A 19,578-nucleotide genomic window follows, 5' to 3' on the forward strand; every position below is an offset into this window, starting at 1 on the left:
TTTTCTGTTTCACTTACCTCCTCCTATTTGTATTCCTTTCTTTCCTTTTATTTTGAGAACTAAGTCTTCTCCGTCCTCCATGTTTATATCCTTTAAATATTTATCTGCTCTCCTCCCGTCTCCTTTTAGTCATTGCTTAGTACAGTTTATGTTTAGCTTTTGGCAGTTACTCAGTAACATAGGAAAGAAAGAAAGAAAGAAAATTTCCTCTTCAGTTAAGTATTCTTGTAGAGTTCAAGCAGCTACATATACTTTCAGAACTGTATACAGGGACGGAGATGTAGATGGTGAGATCCTATTAATGTCAACAGCGGTTTTACTACCAACTGTTTTAGGGCCATGATTTCACCCAGAGGCACTCTGAACTTAGTCACATCTTCCACAAGACTCCCTATACGGTAGTGAGTCCAGGCTGAAAAACAATTTGTAATTGTTTGAGCACTGCGTTTCTCTTCTCTAAGGAGAAAACACTAGATCAGCCTTTTTTTGTTTTGTTTCTTGTTGTGTGGCCAAGGCTTGCTGTTTGCAAAGGTTTAGTCAGTGTGTCGATAAGAACACAAGACCAAGGTGTTTCTTATGCTCTAATTTAGGAAATGACCTTGTCTTAACTTCACACCCTACTTGCTGATGGGACTGGAGGCTTTTGCAGTGACAGACAGCCATCTCGCAGATGCTCATTCATTTTTATGAGGCAAACACATCAACAGAGCTATATTAAGCATGTCTGTGTAAAACTTCAGGGCCTGGGCAAAGCAGAGGTTCACTCTGCGTGAATGTTTAGATTCAACACCACAGTTTTACTGGACTATTTAAATTCTAAATTATATTCTAATTTGTCTATATTCTGTGCAGATAGCTTGGAGGGCTGTGTAACTGGTAACCTGATAAACCTCATCCTGTGTGGTTTACAAATAGAAACCTTCTTAGAGCTTCGTATCTCCTAAATGAACTGTGTCCTCAGTGTGGGATGATAAGCCACTATCCCAACTTCCTCAGTGATGCCTTGAATATACTAGTTACTTGTTTCAGAAACCAAACTGTTTGGAATTCAGTAACTGAAGTGCTCACGCAAAAATTTTTGCTAGAGCAAGGCAGATTGGATTGGCTCTGTTTACCACATCCAAGCAGCCTAATGGAAGGAGTGTTTAGAGTGAGAAATCATCATAGTGCAGTCGTGGTCAGGACAGCTTGGAGAGAATGTTAACATTTGCCTCCTGTCCCGTGACCAAATACATCCAACTATCAATCCAAACCAAAAAATTCTGAGAAATGCACTCATTGTCCAGCCACTGCCTCACATTACCCATATTGGAACTAAGTGGGCAAACTACCCTCCAGTAAGGACAATTGCAAAACCATTACTTAATAATTTTGTATATTTACCCTACACTTGAAAGACATAGGTGTTCTGTTTTAAAAACAGGCCTGGTGGGCTTGGTAAACATATTTTTTCCTGAATAATGATCAATAAATCCTCTTTTTTTATTATTCCATCTTCTGAATTTATATTACAACTGAAAAAGATCAAGTTTCTGATAGAGTGTCTATCCACAGGAACAGGACTGTTGAGGGAAAGTTTGCTTGACAAAACAACAGTAGTAAGCATTTCAGCAGAATGCTCTGGTTTGACTGTGTGCAATTTAAAAAAATATTTTATTGTTGTATGTTATAGTGTTTAGGAAAGAGTAGATTAAGACATAAAATAAAACTCAAAAAAGAGTACTTTAATGCACTCAAAATAATTTTTCTCAATTTGATTTTGGCAAAATGTGCTGAATGTAGACCTTTTGTTCCAATTTATTAAAAAGCCACAGCAAAAATATCTTTGAAAATATCTATAATTACAAGCTTCAAGCAGCTCTACAGAAAACATTTACTAGTATTATTTCAGCCTATGAGCAAAACTGCCCCAGTGGCAAATGACAGCATCCCAGTACATACATTCTACACTGAGGGGTAATACCACATTCCCACTCCTTCCAGGAATTCTCACTTAATATTTTATAGAAGATTATCAGTCTCATCCATAAACATTCCAACTGGATCGGGCCGAGGGTTCTATACTATGCCATTAAACAATATATGAGTAAGGCCTCATATAACAAAATAGGAGGGACTTGGGTGAGCTTTAAATTGCTCTCACACAGGGGCATTTTGCCCTGGGTCAGTGTGCCAAGGAACTTCCTGGGGAGCTCCAGCACCACCTTCACCCCCTTTCAGTTCTGGCAGGCCTTTTAAGTGAATTAGTAGTTGCTCAAAAATCCTGGAAGAGAGGAAATGTCCCTTTCAGTAGAACTGGCTTTTTAGACCTGGAGAGACTGAATAAAGGGAACTATTTTTTTTTCTGTAGAAGGTTGGCATAAGAGGGAATATCTTTGCATTTTCACCATTGAGCCAGTGGTCACTCCCAATACTTTTCAATCATAAGCTGTATTTTTGCCTTTGATGATATGTTGCAGAACATATTTGTGGTTAATACTAAAGGGCAGACAGTTTTCACACCTCCAGAGTAAAGTAATCCACAAACTTTATTTGGCCTTGCCTGTAAAACCCAACAAAACAGGTGTGTTTTAAGAGCAAAGAGCAGCAGTGGTTGATTAAACCATGCAGAGCTTCAAGTTTAAAAGTCAAGGGGTGAAACTCATTACCCTGAGAGACCCAGCAGTTCCTGGATGTTTGGATCATCTCCATCCCAAGCAGGATAGGAAAAAAAATAATTTCTCCAGTGCTTCTGTCGATTTAGTAACATCTTGTGCTGGTTTAAGAGTAAACCAGCAGAAGAAATGATGCCATCTCAAGAGATTATAAATCAGAGTTACAATTTATTATGAAGATTACAATAAATACAATGAGAGAGAAAACTGTTTTTAACCCCCAAAGACAGATGTATAACCCAGCACCCTGGGGCAAGAACAGAATGTGTTCCTTGGCCCCTGTGCTGAGCACCACAGTGGTCCCCCTGGGTGCAAAGTAAAAGGAAAGGAAACCTGTTGGTCTGGGTGATGGTTGCAGTCCTGTTGAAGTTCTAGTCCTCCTCTCAATCTGACAAGTGGTACGAGAAGTCCCAAACCCCGAAGTTTACATATGCTCAGGTTCAGGTGGCAATGCCCAGTAGCTCTCCCAGGGCAGGGAGCTTCACAATGGGTGATTTAACTCTGTGAGTCTTGGGATGTTTTTGGAATCTGTGATGGTCTAGGTCGTTGCAGCTGCCTATTTATGCCAGTCCAAGGTGGCCCATTAGCAGAGATGACCCCTCAGGCTGGGTGTGAAGGTGTTAATGCCTTTCCGGAGGGGAGTTACCACAGCTGAGTCATTGGTGCGAAGACAAAGAAACACTCCCCTGCCTCGAAGGGTTTCTTTAACACCCAGCTTGTAGCCTGAGGTGTCAGGTGTGCCCTGGGCAGCTGCTGCAAACAATTCATTTATTACCAGTCCATCAGAAATGACACAGAGGGTGTAGGATACTTAGTTTTGGCTATACCCACATAGTGATAAACTGGTCCCAGCCTCTGTAACTAGGACACATTTCAATAGCAAACACAAGGCAATCGCTCATTTAATACAGGAATGCCCCACGGGTAGGAAGTATGAGGCTTGGTGCTGCCTCTTCCTTGCAGTTGCAAGTGAGTTATGCAGTGTTGCAGCAGGGCAGTAGTTGCAAGGGAAATAGAGTCTAACAGGGGATATGAGAGAAGTTTGATGGAGAAAATTCATCCTTCTTTAGACTGTATTTAAGAGTAGGGGTAAGGACTATATATACCTGTTCATCTTTTCTTTGTTGGATTCTTGTAAGTTGGAACTAAACTTTAAATTATCTATTTTGTGTAGGGGAAGAAGGCCAACTCTCTCATAACTGTTTCAAACAACTTTTTTTTTTTTTTATTGTACAACTATATCAATCCACTTTCTCCCTTCAGGTCATCGTAATTTCCAGAGCCACTGATGAATGGCGTTTACTGGGACCTCTTAATTCTAAGGCCAGCCCTCTTATTTGGTTGTCATTTTAAATTATGCCTGTTCCTAGAGCATAGGTAATTATTACCTGTCAGTAAAAGTTAATATTGAAATTGTTGTTATTGCCTGCAATAGTACTAGTAGTAATAATAAAAATAATAATAGTTATAAGTCTGTTCAAATGAAGCAAATATAATAAAAAATAGGATCATGTTACACTCCAGTTCAAGAAACAAATACTTTATTGATGACTTCACAGGATATCACATCCACTAAGGTAAATAAATTTAAATAGAACATGTGCTTTAGATTAAAAAAAACAAAGTTCCAGGTGCAACTATGCAGAGGTGCTGAAGACTTTCAGTTTTGCACAAGTCATAAACAGATGTCTTTCCAGCTGCAGTTTTTGGCTTTCTAGAGGAAGTTCCCTGCTAGCAGATGGCAGCTTTCTCTTCTCTTCATCAAGCTGTTTATTAAGTCTGTTTTTAATGATGTTAGTTAGAACTGATTTATGCAGTTGTGAGGGGTGTAATTCTGACTTTGCTGGTGTTGTACATCACCATAGGATTTTGCTTACTGGATACCATTGCACATCTGCAGCTCACAGACCTTGGGGAGGCATGGTTTCGTCTGGGACCTATGCATAAGCATATCTGTGTATATTCAGTTTCTCCAGTTTTGCTTAAAAATACACAAAAATTGAAATTTCACCTCTGCATAAGGACGTGAGCATAAGGACATGAGATTTATGTGATCGCCTGGCTGGTCTGTCGGTCAGTATTTCTCTAATGATGGGGTTGAATCCACCAGCTAATTTCAGCCAAAAATCTAAAACAAACCTAATCTCCTACAGCGTCTATGGGAGAGATCCAAGTTGGTGTCCCAGTGAAGAAACAGCAGCTGCCAGAGGCTCCATGAGGTAGAAAGGAGGCCACCAAGCAGCATTCCCAGCCCACCAGGCTACTCTGTGTTGGGCAAGGGTATCAGGAAAATGTGTGAGGAGCTCAGGTTACTGCTCTGAGGATTTGTTTCCAGCTGAATTAGAATATTCTAGAACTCGTGTTTGCTCCTGACAACTCTGATTTTTTTTTTTTTTTAATGTAGCATTAGACTTCATTGATCTGTTCTTTAATTCTCCATGTTGCAAAATTGAGCAGAGGTACTTCAGAGGGATATTGCAAGATTTAATTGAGTTTTCCAAAGATTTAGAGAGAATAATGAATATGTGATAAAGAGTATAAATGGAAGTTTAATACTAAAGTTTAGTATTGATTTAGAGACGTCTGCCATTCCAAATCTCAACACTGAAGCAGCCAAGCTACCTTAAAATACAAACAAACAAAGGAAAGTCTTTGATTTCTTTAAAGCCAAAGTGTTGTTTCATGTAAAAGTGAAAAGAAAAGAAAAAAAAGGGGAGGGGAGGGAGGGAAGATAAAATGACCTGCTCCAGACCCTGGACTCCTAAAACCAAGTCTACATCCTTATTGATTTTTCAGAGTGTCCTTTTACAAAGGAATATCTCCTGCTTTGTAGATGTGGGTTTTTTATCTTTACTGCAGCAATGCTAGGGATGAGTGGTAAAGCTCTGGTTTTAATGGCTCTTTCTCCGTCTCTAAAAGGTTCCGTATTTCAGGTCACAGAGGATCTTTCTTCCAGAAGATAATCTTCACAAAATTATATGCATTTCAAAAGAAAAGCCCATAAAGTCCCTATGTGACATTATCAGTGTACTTCTACGTTCAGGTGTTAACAGGACACTTTTCTGTTTTCCTTTGTGTTGTAATAATGCTCTGCTGATGAAGGTACAACATGAAATGCTGCTCTTTAAAGAGAATTTGAGGTTTTTTACTGTGTGGAACAAAAACACAGTAATGCAAATGGTATTTCCAAGCAGAACCATTGAATCCAGACTCTGATAATTTTTGGAAAGCCTGTATTTCTCCATATCTCATGTAATTAGTCACCACACAAGTACTCTGTCTTCTGGACATAGTGTGAATTTGAATTTAGAAATTAGCTCTCTGCTCTCGTCTACAACAGCCAGCATTAAAAAACAGATTAAAATATCAGAAACGGAATTGAAAAGGTTTATATATATATTCAATTTTCTTTATCTTTTATGTGCTCCAGTGCTACATGAAGAATTTGAAATTGGTTTGCATATTCCTAATCTTTAGTCATATTTTGCTTTTGTTCCACGAGGCATGGCGCTGAGTTTTAAGGAAGTGAGGAGGGTAGTGGATGAAATTTAAAGCCATCATTTCTGATGCTTTATCTGGTTTATTTCTTCTGTTATCGATACTTTTTGATGGAGATTTAATTAAATAGCTTAGTTTGTAGCTCCCCCTGTTCTTGCCTTATTAATTAATTAAGGCTCCACTCCTGGTTAAGCAGTGACATTTCTTATTAAAATGTCATTTTGAAAGGTAGGGATGGGCAAATAATTTATAATCAATAATGCTTTTTGCCAAACACCGCTGAGGGAATTGCAGAAATCTTTGACCTTGTTTGTGTGTTTTCTGTGTGCATCTTCCTGCAGGAATAGCTTTCTGTAAGTGACAGGTACTTGTGTCAGACATGCAGGGGGATTTCTCTCCCTGATATTTCAGGTCAAGGGACTCCGTAGCACAAAAAGGACAAAAGGCAAAAGGCCATGAGAACAAGTCACTAAGACACCAAACCTATCATCTAACAACCCATTCCTAGTTTAAAAAAATAACTAAAAATTAAGCTCCCAAATGCCGATTTTAGCCTGGTGACACCAAGAAGATTGTCTCTAAAACAGTGGACAAAGACTGACACACTTAGAGAGGTAACCAAATCACCAAGTCCTGCCCTGAACCACTCCAAAGGACTCTGGGGAGGGACCAGGCTCCTGTATCTCAATGCACCCGGCAAATATTCATGCTGGAACTAGATTTATGAAAGGATCTATGCTTCTAACACCAGCTTAAAAAAGTAGGTTATCTCAGAGCTATTGATAAGTGTTAGAACTCTCTTCAGTTTTAGGTGCCTTGCAGAGCTCCCAAAATCTATCTCGATCCCCTTATTTAAAAACAGTGTTTAGGCTAGATGTCATTTAATTATTTCTAGAGGTGTATAGGAGCAGACAAGTACTTTGCTTGCATTTGCAAGGCTGCATTAATAAGTCAGAGACATTCACAGGGCCTGAACACACAAACGACTGCAGTCATGAGCAAAGCAGATTGTGCTGGACCACAACTAATGCGTACAGAAAATATTTCACCTATGAGACTCTGCCTTCCTGTGCTGTTGGCAAACAGAGGTGAGAGCAACAGCCAAGTTCAGCACCTATGGAGGAAGTCGGAATATATCACATATATCTCTGCACCGTCTGTGTGGGCAGCCAGAGCTGGATAGCCCCAAGTCACTGACTCCCTGCCCTGCTGCTGGTCCTCAGAACAGACAGGATGCTCCTTTCCTCTGGGCTGGTCTTTCTGATAGACATACATCTTGGCTCCTATCTTTTACCACTGATGCACCGCCCTGTGGTTCCTCCCATAGGAAAGCCGGAGACGAGTTTCATTGCACTGAAGACTTTGTTGTTTATCAAGTCTGTTCTGCAGCCCAGTGCTCTTAGCCAGGCAGTCCATTAAGACATCTGTAATATGCACTGTCTTGCTGGATCTTTCTCTGCCTTAGACTTTTAAAGGGCAAAGCCATAAGCAGAAAATGGTGTCTGTCATGGGAACGCTAATTTAAAGCATCCATGCCCTGGTGGGATCCAGCTGGCCCCAAAGGAAGGTGCATGACACATGTGGGGCACCAGTGGGGTTTCAGCCCAGGGAACAGGGCAGACCCCACTGCAAGTGCCACCCACCCTCATTAGTGGTCTTGCCAGCAAAAGGTGTTGGTGGAGTACTGGGCTGGCCCAGGCCATGTGAGGACAGCAGTGCCCAGATAGTAACTACCTTTGTGGTGCTTCTGAGCCTCTGGCTTCACGATCCTAATTTCTGCTCCAAAAAGGCCAGTATTAAAAGAATTAAATGTAGCCCCATAATGCAGCAGCTACTGAAGCCAATTTTTTCACATAAGATTTTCTTTCCCAATAGTTATCAAGTGATATGCTCAAGCTTTTCATCTTCCTTTTCTTTTTATTTTCCCTTCCTAAGTTAAAAACACTGGGAGAGAGACAGTGGAGGATCAGGAGGGGCCACTTGGCATGGGTCAAGTGCAGTACAAGTTTGGCTGTGAGTGCCCAAGCGTTTGTAACTTTCAAACAGGTTCTTCTTCAGGCTGTGGCAAAGTCTGAGAAACTCAGCCCTACAGGAGCTTCTAGAGAAAGCTTTAAGAAACAAGAGCTACTAGGAGCAGAAAGTATATCTTACATACATGTGTATGTAGGTGTCTGCATACCTACACAAAATTTCTTCTTCAGTACTAACAGTTATCGAAGGAACAACATCATGACTGGTTTAGAATTTGTAAACAAAAGCAATTTCATTTTTATTTGACACTTGAAAATTGAAGCTGAAATATAATCTTCATACATTAATACCAGTTTAAATTTGATACATATTAGTTTGTACAAGACTCTAGGTAAAACCCCCCCATGCCTTGTAACATATAATCTATATGCAAAAACTGAAACTGCTCTTCAAGTCATATTTAAAATTATTTCTTTTGAAGTAGAAAAATCAACTTTTACTCCAGGTAAGTCTGAAGACAGAGAAAAGACCAGCAAAGTAAGCAGCAATATCCTTCTCTTTAATGTTCAGAACTAGACAGATAGAAGTGGATAAGCTCTATTTATTTGCATATATCCTCAGCTGCCTCCCCTTCTCTTTCATACAACACTAATACCTGGAAATGGGAATTGTTTTTATTTTTGGGTAGCAGGTGTTTCCTTCCTTTGTTACAGGCTCCACCAGTCTGGTCCCTTCTGCCTGGTGATCACCAGGGATTATTTCAGGGAGAGCTAATTTGTCCAACATCATGCAATCTTTGTGAATTTGTGCTCATTAGTCCAGGCTGGATTCTCTGCCTCTGTCTGACATACAATGTAAAGATAAGTGGCAAACCACACTTCTAAAAAACAAATTCAGTATTGGTGGAAGGGTCAAGATCTTAGCAGTTGAATGCTACTCCCAGTGGGCATTTTAGTCATACAGGTGAATATTCTGATGGTGCTCTTGTGTTATGTACACTGGTGCCAGCAGATGGATACCTCTAGGGAGGCTGCTCCTGAAGTTAAAATTGGCCTAGGCAGATGGAAGTTACAGAGTAAAGAAAGGACAATGGCAGAAAGCAAGTGGATTTGCCTTTCTGGAGAATATGATTCTTAGGTTCTTGAGTGCTAGGACTGCATAAAAATCTGAGCCTATATAGCTTTCTGCCTTCAGAGCATTTAAATCAGACAGTATTTGATGCTGTAAAGATGCACAGAGCAGGGCAGATCACCAACTGACATGCCAAGCTAAAGTCCTGACTACAAGTTCCAGTGATGATCTTTTGGCAGCCAATCTGAAGGTGGTGATTAGAGCAGCTCTGGAGTAAATTAGGTTCAGGGTGGTTTCAGGGCCATGATTCTGGAGAATGAGATGATGTCTTCTATGGCAGCATCATCATCTTTTCTTTAATTTTGGCATGCCTCCTGTGTGCATGTGGGGAGAAGAGTGATGTGGCACCCTGATAGGTCCACAGCCTGCAACCACCACGGCAGTGAGCAGGGCACAGGGAAGGGGGCTTTAGCAAGGCACCTGCCTGCACAGCTGGGCCTTTCCCTGTTCAGAGGTTGAAATGATGGGGAGAGAAGGGCGTGCTGCTGTTCTGACAGGCTGTTCTCACACCTGTGCAGTGTAAATGCAGGCAGGCACTTTGTTAGGCTAACTAACCTGGCTTAATGGGAAGCATCCCATGTAGCAATGCCCACCTGTACAACAAGAATTCCTGCCTGGGATCTTTGCTGATCTATAGCATAAGAAATGGTCTGCCTTCACATAGGTTAAGCATTCTGTGAGTGTGTGACGTGTGATTTTCACTTGGGAGATAAGATTAAAATTCTAAGATCCCCTTTGTTTTGAATTTTATCTAGAAGGTAGCTTAGGTTGAATGAGCTAGTAAACCTTACATCACTATTGACCTAAGTTTAGCATCAAAATAGCAAGAAATCCAAGTATCTCTCTAATACTATTTAAGGTTTTCAGACCAGCTGGTTTGGACTTATTTCTGTGCATCAGTTTTTGAAGTACAGCAACAGACTGTGTGGTTTCATTATGGTATGTTCATTACTGGTGTGCTGAGAGGACTCAGCTTCTCAGCAGCTCCACAGCACGTGCATGCAGTGACAGAATCTCACTGAGATCTCAGGCTTTGCTACCTAAAATAGTTTCATAACATCTCTTGTAGATGATTTCATCTGAAAAGCATATTGGCATTGTGTAATGCAGAGAAAGAAGAAAATGTCAATACTTTCAATAAAACAGTGATTGACTAAAAAATGCATCTTTAAGATCAAGATTTGATAATATGGGGACTTGAATCCTCCTCAGTGTCTGAACATTCTGCTAGATGTTTTTACTTTGAAATTTTCAGCATCAGTGTTGATTAGCTTGAACTCAGCTCACCTCTGTAACAGTGATTTCCCTTAAGATTATTCATCTTAACCCCTAAAAATAATTTTTGTTACTGCTATCACACAGTAAATTTATTTCTACACACACATTAAAAAACCTAGTTATTTACTCCTTTTATTTTCTTTTTTTTCTTATTGCTGATTGTTAGGATGGTTTACTGGAAGTTTTTTTGTGTAATTGTCTTCCTGTTGTTTGTAATTCTGTAGTCCTTTTAGTTAGGGCAGTTCTACTACAGAGGAAGATAGGGAGCCCTCCTGAAGAACATACTCTTACTACAGTCAGGACAGGCAGAAAAAGAGGACACTTGATTGGTGTGGTTTGCCAAAGGTCACACCACAAGCCATCAGCAGAGTGAGAAGCAGAATCCAGATCACCGTAACCTCATTCCAGTACTGTATCTAGTGACCATGCTGCCTCTTAATATGTCACTGTTCTTGTTGTTCCCTTTTAATAGTTCGAGATCGGGTACGATCAAAAATGGAGAGAGATATTTTGGCAGAAGTGAACCATCCCTTCATAGTCAAGCTTCATTATGGTAACTATAATAAAATATAATTCATGTTTGTTCTAAATTTGGTTGGATAATTGTAACTAGATGTATTATAACTTCATACAAATACCCCCCCCCCCGCCTATTTACAGCTCTGTTTCTAACAAAGTCATAAAGGCTACCTATGTGAAATTCTTCATTTATGCTAAAGGATAATTTCAGTATAAGTTTTAGTCATTCCTCCACCAAAATAGATTTGTCATAAAGTCTGACATGATAGGTAGTGCTAGTGGATTAGCTGCTGCATATACAGCTGCCAACCCCCTTACCTGATGTCTGAGAAAGAAGAGAATCTAAATAAAAACTGTTTTTAATAACCAGTACCAGTCCAAATTTATATATGTGTGTGTGTATGAATGTGGTGTCTTGCTGGAGTTACCTCCTCATCAGCTTCCTGGGGAGCCCCATTATTACTATAAAGGGTATTCAAAGAACATTTGGATAGTGCAGGCTCTCATCTCATACAAACCTGGGAGCTTCTTTCTATGCCTAGCCCTCAGTGAATCCTGGTAAGTACTTCCCCCTGCAGTGGGAAGTACTGTTGATTCATAGGTGCTTGGAGGGGAAAGGAATGTTAGTAATACGCTGTTGTCTCTCAGCTGATACCATTTTCCCCATAGTCCGAGCTCAATTGCTTAGTTCTGTAGAGAAATTAATTTTTTCAGTTCTCAAAGATCTGAAATGACAGTGAAGCAATGGCATGAATGATACACTGCTAGTCCACAAGACTTACTCTTTGGAGACTTTATCTTGATTCAAACTGCCAACATCTCCATCCTTTTCTAATGCAGCATTTCAAACAGAGGGAAAGTTGTATCTAATACTAGATTTCCTGCGGGGAGGAGACCTTTTCACCAGACTCTCCAAAGAGGTAAGCTGATAGATCTTTAACTTAGAAATTAAAGACTGTCTTGGATTTTCAGAACCAGTGGGAATGAAAAATGGCCTTGGGAATAGTCCTCTATATGTGTAATAGAGCTGTATTATCTTGCATGTTTAAGTGGATTCTTAAAAACTGTATTTGAATTATGACATGGGTAATGCAGCAGATACCATGTAGGCATCACTGTCAGAGAAAACGGCACCACTGCTAAGCCATTCCTAGAGCAAAATAGCCCCGACACATTGCTTTCAAAATAAATCTTGAATGTGATGAGAAACAGTCTGAGAAATCAATCTCCAATACCTCTTGCCCCGGGTATGAGCAGAGAACCACTGCAAAGACACACACTCTGCCAGCAGAGAGAAGAGATAGCCATGGTTCAGGGACGGCTACTGCACCAAGTGAGGAGAGAGCTGCCTCCTGGAGCAGCTGCTGGGAGCAGGTCAGAGGCCACACCCCGGGGCTGGGAGGCTGCCTCGACTGCTCTTCTCCTGCCTGCAAGGAGCAGCTGCTGCTTCCATCACCTTCTCAGGCTCTCGTCCCATCCCTGTCCTCTGCACGCCCTGCCCCTGGAGAGGGACTACTGCTGCTTAAGGAAACAGCAGCCAGGGAACAGCCCAAACTTGAGTCTCGCTGATGCTCATACAGAGCAGCTGCAGTAGGTTTTCTAGGTTCATTTACCTCTTCCCAGCCTCTCCAAACACCTCTGTGAGCCAGCAGAGTCAGAGACATTCCTGTGTGCAGTGCAAGAGGCTCCAGTGAGGCAGGCCAGGTGCCCTGGAGTTGTCTGCACCCTGGTGTTCTCTGTCCCCAACACGATGTCCCCAGCCCATGGTCATTTTCCAGGGTGTGGAGACAGGGGTGCAGGAAACCACTTATAACAGAGTCTTTAAAGATACAGACCTTTCAAATGCCATCTTGAGGGGAAGCTCTGTTAGTCTTCTTGGGTTTGGGGAGTTACTGAAGGACTGAAAAAGCTGTGAAAACAGCATTTTTAGTCAAAAGTTGCCTAGCTCCGCCCCACCCCTTCAATTCGTCATTCTGGGACATGCTGCAGGCTGCTGTGTGCACCACAGCTTGGGACCCCAAGTATTTGCTTTCAAGGCTTGTTTGCTAATGAAAGAAGACATTGGCAACAGGTTAATTGAACTGCTGAGTGATGATACTTATATAAGTGCTTAGTACATGGTAGCAGTTATTTTTAATATGAGGAAGAAGATTTAAAACCCCTGTAAAATATCCTTCTGCTGTTTGTCATGAGACCAGGCTTTATTATGAGGCAACATTACCATCACAGCAAAGACCTCCCTGTTTTCATGGAAGAGGAGAGAAAATGTGACTTGCCTACAGAGGGCAGGTCCCTGTTCTGTACAAGCAGAGAACTCAGATGTGGAAGATAACAACTCAGACTTTGTACTTCTTTAAAGCTTCACATTTCCCCCAAAGCTTTTCCAGTGCAATTCACTGACTTCTCTGCTTTATACCATCACAAATGAGTCCTCTTAACTTGAAAGTAAAGATGTACTTTTCTTTTTCCAGTGTTTGTAGCTGACATTGTCTACCTATATTTTGCAGCCATTTAATGGCAAGGTATTGCAAAGGAAGAAGGTCTGGGAAAACTTGTACTGTTTGCGATTTGTTATTATAGATTTGCTTGAATGGTATTGATTTCAGTGGACTTCCAGGCAGATCCCATATATATATCTATATCTATCTGTCTATCTATCTATCTATCTATCTGTCTATCTATCTATCTATCTATATCTATCTATCTATCTATCTCACATACGTGCATGCAAAGCTTGCGTATTTCTTGCTCTGTCTTTCTGAGACATCTGACATTAAGGTATATCTCTATAGATTAGATTTTTCCCTGATTCTGTTGATTTAATTTCTTGACTACATTATTTATTTTAAACTTTATAAATAATTTAAATTTATTTTGAAAATTAATGCAATTTTTACGTTCAGTACAATTAAATTTTTAGTCATGGTTTTTGCTTGTGTATTTATTTATTATTTTGCTTGTATTTGTATTTCTAGCCTTTGCAGTGAAATTCTTAATTAAATTGTGAGACATCTGTTCTTTGAATCATCTCTTTTTTCTCTCAGCTGTCTGGAGCTTCTCAGAGCACTTAAGTATTTTGGCTATGCCTTTCGGAGAGCAGAGACTTAATTTTGAAATCAAGCTCTGCAACTTCTACTGTAGTATTTGCATACTGTGGTGTTTACATATGACAAGTAAATTTGTATTGAGCTGACTTATTTTACTTCTGTCGTGCATAGTATTCACACTTGTGTGTCCAATATATCAGCTTCTCTTTTTGCATAATTATCTCTCTACATATTGAAATTTAATGAAAGAGAAAGTCTGAGAGACAATGAAAGCTGAACCAAAGGGGTTTCTTGCCATTTGAATTTTTCAGAGTTTAGTGGTTTTTTAATTACAGAAGTTTCTTCTCACCTAAAACAGGGCTTTCAGTTTTAGCAGTATCCTGTATCAACTATAGAAAAAAGGGCCCTCGGTTTACACCTCATCAGGCTCTGGATGTTAGATAAGACATCACTGCTTAGGGCATCTGCACTGAGATTCCTGGAACCTTCAGTGTATGGGGTTTTAAATTCATCTCAAAGTCTCTTCATGCTGTGTATTCTGCTCGGATTTGGAAGCATTTCCCTTCCCCAGAAAGGTTTTCCCATGCTGTTTCCTGGAAATTTGGTAACCAAATGCCAAGATTTTAGCAAATATAGGGATATGAAAGCAATAAGGACTGCACTGACTGTATTTAATTTCGCCATAAATTTCCAAATGCTAAGGAGTTAAAACCTTATTCATATTATTGTGACATGATGCCATCCAAACAGATAAAACAGATGAATAACAGCAGCATATTTTGAGGAACAGAAGTACTTAACAGTTCAAGTTTTGTTCTATAAGGGGAATCTGGTAAGAATGGTTAATGTGAGTACAGACAAATTATGGAAAACTGAACCTGATATGGTGGTCCTTCCAGCATTCCCAAGTTAGACAATTCCTCCCCTGTCTGTTTAACGCAAGCCAGCCCACCACTGTCCAATAAATAGATGTGTTCTTTTCTTCCTTTGCTCTAGGTGATGTTTACAGAAGAGGATGTCAAGTTCTACTTAGCTGAGCTGGCCTTGGCATTAGACCATCTCCATGGTCTTGGAATTATTTACAGGGATCTAAAACCAGAAAAGTAAGTTAATAAGAAAAAGCATACTGAAACATATATACATTTTAGGTTGTTTCTGCTCCTTGTCATGCTACTAAATCAGGTGCCAGAGGCTCTGCTTTCCTTATTGTATGTGAGACTCTACACAAGGCCCTCACTAACAGCAGTAGGGTCTTCCTATCATATCATTTTAACATGAGGCCAAGTGTTTTGACTGTGCTCCAGTATAATGGGACCTTTGTGTGCCTAGCCTTCAGTTTAGTAAATGATCTCAGCACAGATTTCAGATCCCTGTGCCTTTAGCAGTGTTCTCTATTTGCAGCATTTAGTCTGGCCTTCCCCTTGATGCAGTGTAAACCACTCGAAGCAACTCCACTTCCAGCTCATACGAAATATGTCATGGTCATGGCACCTTTCAGTTTTATTGTAGCCATTACTTAAAGTGAATGAGCATGTCTGAAAACTAGTGTACCTGTTAGCTCACAAGAGGCATGACAATCAGGATTTTAAAAACACTTTTATTAACTAGCCAAAATATTTTCCAAAGATTTATTCTCACTTACATTTGCAGCAATTTTCCACTCCTAACGTGATGCTATGGAGCATTTTCCTTTCTCTTATTTTATTTTCAGTACTTCAGGAGAGCAAACGACACCCTCAGTGCTATCACTGGGAGTGGCATGATACTGTTTTTATTCTGTGCCCTTTGCCTTGTGCTTTGCCTGCATCTGCTGTGCCGGCTCAAATAGAGCAAGCTGCAACATTTAAAAATTACCAACCTTTTTAATGTAATGGTCACCATCATTTATAAAAGATGACCATTAAGGGCAGTCTGCTTGGCAGTTGCTTACACTTTCAAAGTCCAACAACAAAGCAACCTTTTCCTTCTGTGGCATCAAATTGAAAAATCTGCAGCTCTTTCTTTAAAATGGAGTGTTATTGCTCTCACAATCATGGACAAAACAAGAGACCAAAAGTGACAGGTGAACTTTGGCAGTGAGAAGTTGAAGGGGAGGAAACTGTTTATCTACGTTAGAGTTCTATATGATGTAAATTTTAAATTCATTTATGTTTTGGTTAGAAAAGTAATAGTAGTAGTACTATACAAGTTCAACAGATGTACTTAATAAGAGCTCTCATTCTCTTGGACTAGAAACTGTTTTGCAGATGATCAGATTTTTCAGTCTAGTTCATTTATGCAACCAAAACTGAAAACCAGAGTTTTAGGCAAATATGGGAAGTCGTCCTCCAACTTAAACAGCTGGAGGGAGCAAAGTACCGGTTTGTTACTCACATGAAATGCAGGTAGGCAGCTGTCACACCACAGCTGCCACAGCCACATGCTGTTGCATCCTCTGCCAGAAGGTCTTCAGTTTCATCTTCATTCTGAATTGCTTTTTTATCCATCTAGCATCAACATTCATGAATGTAACAGAATAACTCCAGCTATAGGTTTTCAGTTTTAAACTTTGATTCTAGTGAGCATTAGTATGAATCATGCACTACTTTTCTGTCTCATGTTTGGTGAAGCTGATTTTCAAGCTAACACATGATATATGAATTTGCTATTTGAAGGTATCCAGACATGAGCTTGTATTCAAGTATAAGTCACAATGCTGCTACATTTATAGGGACAAGCTGTAATTTTTTGCTTTAGGACAAGTTAGAAACCAAGGAGAAAATTAAGTGCATGTCAAAACTATTCACTGTATTTGAGATACTGAGAACTGGATTTTTCAGAGTTCTCATCATGAAGTGTCACTCTGCATTTCAAAGCACATCTCTCAGTGACTCCAGCTGCAAGTGAGAGTGCTTAAAATTTCTGCAGACCAAGATGCAATGCTTCAAATTAGGGATCAGTGAATCGAGAAATTAGAGCTCACCTAAGAAATGAAGGTGTCACTAATTTGCCATTGTCAAATAAAAGCATGTAGAAAAGATGGAATTCAGCTTTCTGTGTATTTTTGTGTGAGCTGAAACCAGCCATCTCCTTCAATGTACTGCTCTGCTAAAATCCCTGAGTGTTACCAGTCTCCCAAGTGGGACAAGATTTCTCTGGAAGAAAACAGTATTATTGTGTAACTGAAAACTTTAATATAGTGAGTGGCAACCTTCACTCTTGTATTTCCTAACTTTTGTATATATGGTTTATGGTCTTTTATGTACAGTTAAATGGATAGCAGTAATACAGTTTCATTTGGATGCAAATGCCATAGTATAAAATTGGTTTACATGAATATTACTGTTGTACAGGAAAGGGAATGACACAAAAGTTCATACCTGGAGATAAAGCAAGGCATTTGATTGAAAACCACATCTTTTAAAAATAGCTCTATTAGTGCAAAGCCTGTGCGTAGTCATACCTAGGACAGCAGAGCATGACAGCCCATTAAAATAAATAGATACAACAGAATAAGAAAAAAGTATTCTCAAGGGAAAAATTGCTAGTTTTGAAAGTTACGTCTGGGAAAGAATAGATTTCTAAATCAGCCAATAGAAGAAAATTAGGACCATCCCAGGATGTTCTCATCCTCCCCTTGCCTCTGGGCTAGGCTGTATATATCAAGGCCATTACAGGTGTGTTGCTAACCTAGTCTTAAAATAGCTGCTGGTCTCCATGGGAGGCCTAGAAAGGACATCTAGAAAGTTGCTCCAAATAGGTAATTCGAAATTCCTTTGCTGCTGTTGCAGGCCACTGCTCCTTGGCCTATCCTCCTGGACTCCCCAGCCTGCTCGTTCTGCTCTCAGCAGCAACCTCAGGAGATTGCAAGCACATCATTCTTCTGCACATTGAACTCTTCTTCAGTAGTCAGTCTTTATAGGTGTTCAATCATTCTCAGTCCTTGCCTTTGGTTTCCCTTGATACCTATCTCCTTTGAAGTGCAACGTGCAGAATCCTACACAGAAGAGGCATTACCAGTCTGATTAGAGCGCGAGGTTTACTCTGTCAGATTTGCAGAACTGAGATAAACTAATTAGTTTGTAATTTCCCCATTCTCTCTCTTCCCCACCCTGCCCCGCCGTCACTTTGTTAAAGATAGGCACTGCATATGATCTTTCATTGTTCAATGCTTTTGCTGTCCTTCAGAAGCTTCTAAAAGTAACTCCTAATAGGTTTGAGATTGCTTCAGTCAGCGCTGTAAGTATCCTAAAATGAAGTTCATCAGAATTGTTTGCATCAAAAAAACTAGTTAGAAAATAGCACTGTTCAGACCATTTGAAAGAGCCCTCAGTATATTAAAATTAAAGGTCCAGCATTTTTTTTTAAATTCCTTGAGCAAAAATCCATGTTAACAATTCAAAGCTATCAATTAATTTTATGTGCAACTGAGAGTAGTTCTAAAGTCAGCTGTACTTACTTCAAAAAGGCAAGAAATAGAGTTTTCTAGTTAAATTTTTGTTTAGAACAAGCAGATGCTTCCCTTAAATTGTTGCAGCCAAATTCTTCTCCTTGAGTTGTCTTGGGGGTTTCAGTGTCATCTCTTGTGGAACAAGGTATTGTTCAGTCACACTGAAAGCCATGGAGTTACTTACATGGTGAGGCAAATTTTTATTTAAGAATTGTAGGATCAAGCTGTTAAATATGGTAAACATGCCAAAATAGAAAAATGGGAACTTTTAAAGTAGTATGTGATGCATATGTTATTTCTTATGCTGTGGTTTAAGGGTATGAGTGACTTAGAAGTAACTCTGCCATCTGAAAATACTTGGACTTTATTATTTATCTTTGTTTTTTCTCTCTCCAGGAGCCTAAGTGCACCTTGATACAATTCTGTCAGAGGGGCTTTGATTAACAAGGGGTGTGTTTGTTGTGAAGCCCTCAGTTATCTGTACAAGGGACAGTTCATATGACTGCTCATACAACAACTTCTGATATGCTGAACTATATTCTAAAACACCAAACACCCAAACACCACTGTTTAATGCATCATGTTGCAAACTATGGCAATTCATTTATGAATGTAGCTGCCCTGTGTAGAGAGGGAAGATCTGAAAATCAGTAAAGGACAAAGGGTTATGGTGGAAAATAAACATCAACTTCCATCAAAGTAACAGTCCCTTTTGGGGACTTTGGGCTGTCAAACAAAGCCACAGCAGAGTTTATGTTCAGCAGGGTGAGATAGCATGGGATTCTATGAAATAGTATGGGATCATGCAAACACTGAAATGTCACAAAATGCTGACAGTTTGTGAGAATCGTCATCTCTTTGATAGATATTTGACTGCTTCATCTAGTACTTTCATAACAAAACCTGCAATCAAATGAAACACTCTTTATGAAGTTTCATGTTTTCTTTCCAACCTGAAAATTTGGCTGCAGTTTCTGAGAAGCATGAAGTGTGGGTTGAATCTTCTGCAAAACTATGCTGACTTTGAAAAAAGACTTAAATCATCCAAAGG

The 19,578-nt window shown here is 39.8% G+C and overlaps 1 protein-coding gene across 2 annotated transcripts in view; it reads left to right on the forward strand.

The window, feature by feature from the left end:
* Positions 1-19,578, forward strand: part of RPS6KA2 (ribosomal protein S6 kinase A2) — a 248,790-nt gene that overhangs the window by 168,179 nt on the left and 61,033 nt on the right. For both annotated transcript variants that reach the window (XM_050315637.1, XM_050315636.1), the window contains exons 4-6: positions 11,005-11,085; positions 11,892-11,971; positions 15,095-15,201. In XM_050315637.1, coding sequence (XP_050171594.1) covers positions 11,005-11,085; positions 11,892-11,971; positions 15,095-15,201 — 268 coding nt within the window. The remainder of the gene's footprint in view (positions 1-11,004; positions 11,086-11,891; positions 11,972-15,094; positions 15,202-19,578) is intronic.

This window comes from Myiozetetes cayanensis, unplaced genomic scaffold (genome assembly GCF_022539395.1).
Source record: "Myiozetetes cayanensis isolate MyiCay16 unplaced genomic scaffold, myiCay2020 scf2-11, whole genome shotgun sequence".
Lineage (NCBI taxonomy): Eukaryota > Metazoa > Chordata > Aves > Passeriformes > Tyrannidae > Myiozetetes > Myiozetetes cayanensis.